Here is a 9,477-nt window from a genome sequence, read left to right on the forward strand (position 1 = left end):
CACAGGCCATGGATTGCATTTTATTAGTAAGTGAACATAGTATTTAAATGGAAAAAAAAAAAAAAAGCCAATCGTGGGCCAAAGATGAGAGTGTTTCACGGAGCGAGGATTAATACTAATCCAGTCTGGTCTCAGGAGGCATACTCTCCATCACTAAAAGCAAACTCGAAAAACTGCTGCAGAAGAACTGCGAGGCCACGTCGAACGAAAATTACTGACAACACTTTGAGAAAGAAGGTTGAAGGTCGATTCTGGTCAGTGACGACAGACTGCGTTTCACGTGTCTCGAGGGATCTCCGTGATCTTTAGCGAAGACCTGGCACAGGACAAATCTCCCCCCCGGCTGATGTAACAAGGTTGTGTTTAGGGAGAGGATTTCCATTAGTTTGCAGATTCTTATTCTCCCCTCAAGTGATGAGATGATTATTTTGCTTCTTTCCACGCACCTCCTTCCAGAGTCATCGTGTCCGCTAGGAGCTGGGATCAGACTAGGCGGGTTTCGGACCCCGCGTCGGCCGGGGCGTCTGCGGGGCGCGCGCCGCGTGGCGCAGCGCGCCGCCGCTCACCGCCGGGGTCGGGAAGGTGCCCGAGTGCGGAACTCTCGCTCCACGAGCAGGTCGGCCGAGAGAGGAAATCAGATCCACAGAAACAAATGACAGCCCAAACGCAGGGCGCACGGGATGTTCTACAAGAACCCGCTTTCCTAAGCTCTCCCCAACTCTGTCCCTTTAAGCCGTCTTTCCCGCGCGCAGGCACATTCGCAGGCACAACGGCCGAGAGGCGGGGCCGAGAGGCGGGGCGGGCCGGGCGGCCGTGGGCCGGCGCTCCGGGCCGCACCGCATTGGCTTTCCGGCCGGCCGGAAGCCGCGGGACGCCCCGGCTGCGCATGCGCCCCTCCCACGTGCTTCCAGGACGCCGCCTGCGGCGCCGCGGCCGGGCGGGCACCATGCTGCGAGCTTCTGTCCTCCGGCGGCTGGGGCGTCCGGGAGCCCGTGCAGGAGCCCGGCTGCTGGAGTACTCCGGCCCACGCCACTACAGTTCGGGCCCTCTGGGTGCCCGCGACGATGCTGGCGGCGCTCGCGCCTTCTTCACGACACCCATTTTCTACGTGAACGCGGCGCCGCACATCGGACACCTGTACTCCGCTCTGCTGGCGGACGCCCTGTGCCGCCACCGTCGCCTCCGAGTTCCCGGCGCTGCCGCCACGCGATTCTCCACCGGTACGGACGAGCACGGCCTGAAGATTCAGCAGGCAGCAGCCGCTGCGGGCCTGGCCCCCACCGAGCTGTGCGACCGAGTGTCTGCCCAGTTCCAGCAGCTTTTCCGGGCGGCCGGCATCTCCTCCACCGACTTCATCCGCACCACCGAAGCCCGGCACCGGATCGCTGTGCAGCACTTCTGGGGACTGCTGGAGGCCCGGGGTCTGCTCTACAAGGGGCTCTACGAAGGTTGGTATTGCGCCTCCGAAGAGTGCTTCCTGCCTGAGGCCAAAGTCACCCGACAGCCGTCTTCGTCAGGCGGTTCGTGTCCTGTGTCTCTAGAGAGTGGGCACCCTGTGTCCTGGACCAAGGAAGAGAACTACATTTTCAGGCTTTCTCAGTTCCGAGAGCCGCTTCAGCGGTGGCTGCGGGGCGACCCTCAGGCAATCACACCCGAGCCATTTCATCGCGCAGTTCTTCAGTGGCTGGAGGAGGAGCTGCCGGACCTGTCTGTTTCTCGAAAGAGCAGCCACTTGCATTGGGGCATTCCTGTGCCCGGGGACGATTCGCAGACCATCTACGTATGGCTGGATGCCTTGGTCAACTACCTTACTGTAATTGGCTACCCAAATGCTGAGTTTAAATCTTGGTGGCCCACCACCTCTCATATCATAGGCAAGGACATTCTTAAATTCCATGCTATCTACTGGCCTGCCCTCCTCTTAGGGGCCGGCATGAGCCCACCACACCGCATCTATGTCCACTCTCACTGGACGGTCTGTGGCCAAAAGATGTCTAAAAGCTTGGGTAACGTGGTGGACCCCAGGACTTGCCTTGATCGCTACACTGTGGATGGTTTCCGATACTTTCTTCTTAGGCAGGGCGTCCCCAACTGGGACTGTGATTACTATGATGAAAAGGTGGTTAAGTTGCTAGATTCTGAGCTGGCAGATGCTTTGGGAGGTCTCCTGAACCGGTGCACGGCCCAAAGAATAAATCCTTCTGGGACCTATCCGGTTTTCTGCACGGCCTGCTTTCCCAGTGAGGCAGGGTTGGTGGGGCCATCAGTTCGTGCTCAGGCAGAGGACTATGCTTTGGTGAATGCAGTGGCCACTTTGCCCCGGCAGGTAGCTGAGCACTATGAGAACTTTCAGATCTATAAGGCTCTGGAGGCAGTGTCCAGCTGTGTCCGGCAAACTAATGGCTTTGTCCAAAGGCATGCACCATGGAAGTTGAGCTGGGAGAGCCCAGTGGATGCCCCCTGGCTGGGTACTGTGCTTCATGTGGCTTTGGAATGTTTGCGGGTCTTTGGAACGTTGCTGCAGCCTGTCACCCCAAGCCTGGCTGATAAGCTGCTATCCAGGTTGGGAGTCTCTGCCACAGAGAGGGGCCTTGGAGAGCTCTGTTTCTTGCCTCGATTTTATGGACATCCATGTCCTTTTGAAGGGAGGAGGCTGGGACCTGAAACTGGGCTCTTATTTCCAAGACTAGACCAGTCCAGGGCCTGGCTGGTAAAAGCCCATAGGACCTAGAAACTTAGTTCTAACTGGCCTGTGGTAAAAAAGCCAATGTGTTGTTTTCTTATTTTGCATTTTCAGGAAAGTCATACTAATGTTTTCTGAAGTGCTGCATCATATGAGCACATAAACAATGTCCCTGTGGAAAGAGATTTGTTGCCTTTCAGGTGCCTACGCCCTACTCTTCTGTTCTCTGTGCCCATTAACCACTATCCTTTGTACACCAGTGTCTGTAAGATGTCTCCAGGGTAAAGATGGGTAAGAGAAAACTTTGCAGATACTGTTCCTTCTCATTGTGCCTCCTTCCAAGCCACAGTTAATGTTATTTGCCCAGACTACCTCTTAGGGCTTTTCATTAGTCTGGCTTCTGCTGGGCAAATTAGTGAAGAGTGGGGGTTGGAGGCCCCTACCTCAGCTTTTAGTAGTCCGACTTTGTTATATATGTTGGGTTTCCTATTAGAAAGATTCTTTCTTAAACATTTAAAAACCAGTATCCTAGACGAGGTGGTTTTTGCCCTTATTTATATTTTCAGTTCTTACAACTGTAACTCTGTACTTTGTTAGTTAATAGTCTAATAGTTGTGCTTTGTAACATTACACTTCAGCCAGTAGATGTCCCTAATGTCTCAATATTTAATTACTTGACATTTCATTTCAGAATATTGACATTTCAGAATATTTAGAAAAAATTAGTTTCTGCTTTCTGATTATGCAGAATTTAAACTTAGGGAAAAATTTTATTGCTTTTCTTAAAATAAGGGATAACTGTAGCCACTAGTTTCACCTAAAACAATAAAAAAAATCAGAATCCTGTTTTGTTCAAACTAATGAAAAAGGACTTTTACTCTATTAAATGTTTAGGAAGCAATTAAGTAAATGTATCAAATTTGTTTGGACCATCTGTTATAAATTCTAAAGCTCTCGAGGTAGTTGGTATGTTAAAAATTTTAAACTTTAATAACATTAGGTTTACAGATAACGATTAAAAAATCTGTAAATGGTTCAAAATAGTTACATTTTCTTTTTATTTCTTAGTCATAATTTTGTCACCACATAGATAATTTACCTATGATTTCTTTTGGTCAATGAGAATCTATAATACAATATAGACATTGTGTAAGTAGTTTTAAATGTTAATACATTTACTTTCAAGTACTTTTTTTACTGATTATTTCTTTTGGTTTCATAAGTTATTAAAGCTTAAAAATTTGTGAGTACCTTATTCAGATCTGTTCTGTTGAATTTGTTGAAGGTGATGGTGCAGGGAGGAAATGGATCAGTGCTCCAGGAATCTCAAACTGGATTTAGGGATCTCTCCAAGGCTCCATAAGAGAACATCATAGAGAAGATGTTAAGGTATCAATTGATACAGTGACTACAACACAGTAAGCCAGCATTATATCTCACAGGCGATTGGACAGCTAGGCCAAAGTTTAAAATGAGAACTTGCCTTGAAATATCCATTCTAAGCATGGTAGCAAGCAGAGAGGGCTCACTATGAAGTAAACTAGTGTGCTGGAAGTTCTCCCAGATTTATTCTAGGTGCTGCTATTTAGCTCCAGTTTCTGTTTATGAATCAATGTGGTGAGAGATTTCTGGTTGCTTAGAAACATTGCTTAGAAAAGAATGCTTAAAGGCATTCTAAAGATGGAAAGACCATTTCTACAAATGTTCCTTTAGACCCTCCTTATTCTTCATGATGGAATCCTGGTCTTTCCACATGACATATTCTGGTTACCTGCTGGGATTAGTAGGGCTGATTACTGGGGCTGAGGAGGGAGTATAGTATGTGCTAGGGCTGGATGGAGCAGAGTGGTGAAAGATGACACGTGTTTATATGAATGAACAAAAATGGGCTTGGAAAACCAGTGAAATGACAACCTCTGCCTTTGAAGCACCCTTAGAGCAGTCTTATTAAACCTATCATGAAAGGAGAGACAGTGTCTTCCACTTGAATGTTCTTTCCTGTGGCCTAGTGCTAGTCAGTACATGGGACCTAGGCTTGCTGGGTGTTAATGGAATTCCTTTTGTGCAGTCTGTCGTTTGTATAGGCACTTAACTGGCTGCCAGAATATTTATGGTACCAAAGAGCACAAGAAAATAGAGGAACCAAAGAGGAGAGGGCATAATTAAAGAAGATAGGATACTTTGAGTGAAGAAGTATGGATCTGAGTTATTCTGTGGTGCTATGGAAGGTAAATCAGTTGGATCTCTGTTGGAGGCAAGATATAGGTAGAGCTGATAGCCTTTGGCTTCTCAGTTGATGTGTTCAGTTTGATGTAAACAGTTTAGGAATGCCAAGTGGAGAATAGGTGAAACTTAAAACTGGAGAGCATGTGCTTTCCAGAGAGGACATCTTGTGGATCCCTTGACAGAAAGGAGGTTTCTCCCAAATTACAACCTTGAGGCTCTTAATATTCATTTTGGGGTGTTCTTGTGGGGAGAGTTGCAGAAGGTGATAGAGCAGGTATTCACAAGATGTCACAGTAATCTGTCAATAGGCTACCCTCCTATCAGTGAAATCATGCAAGAAATTGTGGACAATGCATATGTTAGGTGGCAGTGCTGTGTATGGAGAGCAATTCTACAAATGCACTCATAGATTAGGCTCCTCAGAAGTCTGAAGACCATGGAATTCAAGAATAGGCGGGAATAATAAATAGATACAATCTCTGGTTTCACTGAAATTTCAGAGTTCTTCTGAAGTAGGCTTCATTATTTTTCTTGACAACCTGTATGACCTCTACAGGGGCTGAGAAAGGCCTGGTAAGTTGAATATTAAGTTGATGTCAAAGTACTCATGAAAGCCTTGGGCTGTAAGGCATACATCTTTTTTTGCACAGTTATAGCTGTGGTTGGGACATAGCTCTTTATTTTTAAGTAATCTCTACAACCAACAAGGGGCTTAAAATTTTAACCCCAAGGTCAAGAGTCACATGCTCTGAATGAGCCATCCAGGCACCTCCCCTTTCCCCCTGGAAATAGCTCTTTAGATCTGGGGAGTTCCAAGACTGAAGTAAAGCCAGTAGTTGGTCAGGTTGTGGATCCTTATTATCAAGGAGTATCCTTATTATGCTTACTATATTATCCTTATTATCAAGGAGATCCTTATTATCAAGAAGTAGCATGGGTAGCAGGTGGCAGTCCCAAGCATTCAGCAGATTCCTCCTTGGGCATTATGGTAGGGATGGTTTCCTGGATCTCTGACTGCCCCACACCTGTTAAGTATGTAGTTGCATTGTTGGCCTACATTAGTGCAACCCTGAGTTATGGGGGAGGCATGCCTCTGGACTAAGGACTTAGTCCATAAAACTGCTATGTAATGATCTAAAATTGTCTCTTGAGGGCAATTACCTACTATCCATAGTTCTACCAGATACAGATCAACTGTTCTTGTTGGTGAAGTCTTGGGTACTATAAATTGTGATGGGTCCTTGCCCTCACCTTTTGGCTGAGTGAATAATATGGGTGGATCTATAAGGGTCTGGACATACTGAGGGCCATGTGTCTATTTTTGCAGCAAAGGTATACTAATTCTGAGAGCTTGGAGGGAGATAGAGCATAGATTGGGGTAACCAAAAACATAGGGGAATCAGTTTTAGAAGAAAGCCTTTATGTCCCTTGCAGAACTAAAACACTATGAAATAACGTTGTTTCAACACAACAGCTGGGTGGTCCTGATCCTTCGTCGTACAGGAGCTTCGTACAGCATTGGTTAATTTTTATCAGTAGGAATACACCAAATTTGGGGGTTAATATTGCTGGAAGGGCCAAACAGTAATAACCATGCTAATTAAGGTTAGTAAGTAGGGATCTGAATCTTCCAAGAGGAATGTCTTACTCTTTTTTTGAGACAGGATAAAAGAAACCCAGCTTAAGCTACTTTCCTCTATCACTAAGAACTACTTTGAGCTGAGGGGAAGGGACTAACCAGTTTAGTGGTGAACTTGCTGCTTTCTCTTAGTTTTTTGGAAGTCCTGGGTTACCCAGTACAGATCCTCTGAATTACGAGAACTATCTAACAGGGAATAGTTGATCACAGTTAAAATACCCTGTGTAAGATTATATCACATTAATCCGTTTCTATTATATTTTCATGATGAGGAAAGAATTGGGAAGAGCTACAGAAGAGAGGATCTTCCTATGGCATTGATAATTAGAAATAATGTACTGTCTACTATGCCTCTTTTCATGTCTAGCTATTGAGAGTTTTAGCATACTTACCTCTTCGAAGTAAGGTGAGACTAAGTACAGAAGTTCCATCCTTGGCCGTTAACTGAATTTCACCCGCATTTGGTTTATGGCATGGATTACTCACCATAGATTCTGAAGTCCGCAGCTCCTCACTTAAGAACGGGAAGGTATGAGATGTCAGGATGTTTCAGGAAATCAAGTGTGCCATCTGCAAGAAGAAAATTAGAGCTCCAAGGAGAGATGAGCCCTGCCTTCAAGTTATGAAGGGTTTTGGACGAAACATCTGCAGAGAGCCTAGAAGACTCATTGGGTAAGCTCTAGGACATAGGGAGCTGTCATAGGACAGCTCTAGGAGGGACTGGAAATGGATGCTGCCACCTTTCTTAGTGTATGGCATGGTATGGGGAAAATGGTTCTGTCCTCCCTGCACGACCATTCCTAAGGCCATGCCTTAGGTGTGTACCCTTCATTAGTGGATCGTCACTGGTTTGTGGGATTTAACATGAAGATGAACCTTCAAAAACCAGCTTATGATTGACTGTTATAGATTAGAATTTGTTTTCTTAGAACATTCAATAAAAATATAACTATACATTTTTCTCCAAATATTTTAAAAAGTGTAATAATTTACTTTGGAAAACATTAAGTAAGATAGTTTCAGTAATTTGGCTTCCTTTGAACTAGTTTAGAAGAGTCTCTTGGTTAAAAAGCTATAAATATTAAAAATATAAAGCTAGTAAGAACATTACACAGTTTGGGTTAAATCACTAAAATAATACAAGTAGAAGGTATTTCTTTCAAGCTGGATGAAAAATGTTAAAACTCAACCCAATAGAAGATAGGAAGGAGAAAAACAGGCAAAGAAAAATGAAAAATTTGGTAAAAGAAAACCTGTAAGATGACAGTAGAAACAAGTATAATTACAAATATTTTAGAATTGTAATAAACATCATAGGATGAATCTTTCTGTCAAAAGACAACAATGTTCATGCTGAAATTAAAAAGTTAGCTATAGGGGCATCTGGGTGGCTCAGCGGGTTAAAGCTTCTGCCTTCAGCTCAGGTCATCCCAGGGTACTGGGATTGAACCCCACAACCGGCTCCCTGCGCACCACGCCCCCCCGCCCCCCCCCCCGCCCGCGCTTGCCTCTCTGCCTACTTTTGACCTCTGTCAAATAGATAAATAAAATCTTAAAAAAAAAAAAAGTTAGCTATATGTAATTAAAAGGTATATGCTTGTAAGAGAAAATGAGACATGAAGAAACACTAGGCATATAAATAAACCAAAAGAAAGCTGGTACTGTAATATTAATAGTAGACAGTCTATATTGAGAGGGAAAAACATTACTAAAGATAAAGTGAGACTTAATATAAAAGAAATAATGCACTAACAGGTTATAACAATTAGGAACTTGTATGATCTAAGAACATATTCCCAAAAGGTAAAAGAATAAAATTGAAAATAACAAGACATGTTCAAGTCTGCAAAAAAAAAAAAAAAATGAAACCACCATTCATGAGTTCAGAGGAATTAGGCAATGAGAAAGTAAAAACTTAAACTGGATATTAGTACTTCAGTCTTTAATGCTCACTACTAAGTGTATCATTACTGTAAGTGTAGAAAAAATTTTTTATAGCAGGTAAGGTTTCTGACTCTAAAACTGACTTGTTCCATATATGCCTCTGTGAAAATAACTTGCCTTTTAAATAGAAATGTCAGCAAATATATCTGTTCAGTAGGTCCTCTCTTTGGATTAAAAGGGGAGAATATAATGGTCATAATTTTGCCACACTTTTTTGTTACTAGTTCATAGTAACAAAGGTGAAGGAGAGAACCAATGGTTCTATGTTCCTTGATTGTGTTCTTTCATTTTCTTTACCCATCAACTCTGAAGTATTTTTCTTTCTTTGTTTAGTTGAGGCACAGAGAGATTAAGTAATTTGGCTAAGGTTATAGCTTGTAAAATGGAAGAGCCTGGACTCGGATTTCTCTTGATGTCAGAGCCGTAGCACTAACACCACAACAAACATAATCAATCACTGAGTATTCTAAGGGAATTGTATAGTGGGGAAGAAGAAGTAGTATAATTAGAGCCAAAGATGTGAAGATGAAAAGTCTAAATAAGGACCTTAATTAGGGGCACCTGGGTGGCTCAGTGAGTTAAAGCCTATGCCTTTGGCTCAGGTCATGATCCCAGGGTCCTGGGATCGAGCCCCGAAGCAGGCTATCTGCTCAGCAGGGAGCCTGCTTCCTCCTCTCTGCCGGCCTCTCTGCCTACTTGTGATCTCTGTCTGTCAAATAAATAAATAAAATAAATAATATAATAAAATAAATCTAAATAAATAAAATCTAATAAATAAAATCTAAAAAAAAAAAAAAAAGAACCTTAATTGAAAAAAAAAAACCCTAATGATTCAGGATGAGGAATTATTAAATAGATCGAGTGCCAAAACATGAATTTAGAAAAAATACTTAACCTTTATCATGAAATATATTTCTCTCTTGCTTTCATCATGAAATATATATTTCTCTTTTGCTTTCAATAGTTTCCTTATATCTTAAACCTG

General features: G+C 43.5%; 1 protein-coding gene across 1 annotated transcript; it reads left to right on the forward strand.

Moving 5' to 3' along the window:
• The first annotated feature begins 875 nt into the window (after positions 1-875).
• On the forward strand, positions 876-3,938 carry MARS2 (methionyl-tRNA synthetase 2, mitochondrial). The gene has a single exon (XM_004772172.3). The coding sequence runs from the start codon at positions 887-889 to the stop codon at positions 2,729-2,731; it is 1,845 nt and encodes a 614-aa protein (XP_004772229.2). The 5' UTR covers positions 876-886; the 3' UTR covers positions 2,732-3,938.
• The last annotated feature ends 5,539 nt before the right edge of the window (positions 3,939-9,477 follow it).

Source organism: Mustela putorius, unplaced genomic scaffold (assembly GCF_011764305.1).
Source record: "Mustela putorius furo isolate JIRA1106 unplaced genomic scaffold, ASM1176430v1.1 tig00000275_pilon_pilon_pilon, whole genome shotgun sequence".
NCBI lineage: Eukaryota > Metazoa > Chordata > Mammalia > Carnivora > Mustelidae > Mustela > Mustela putorius.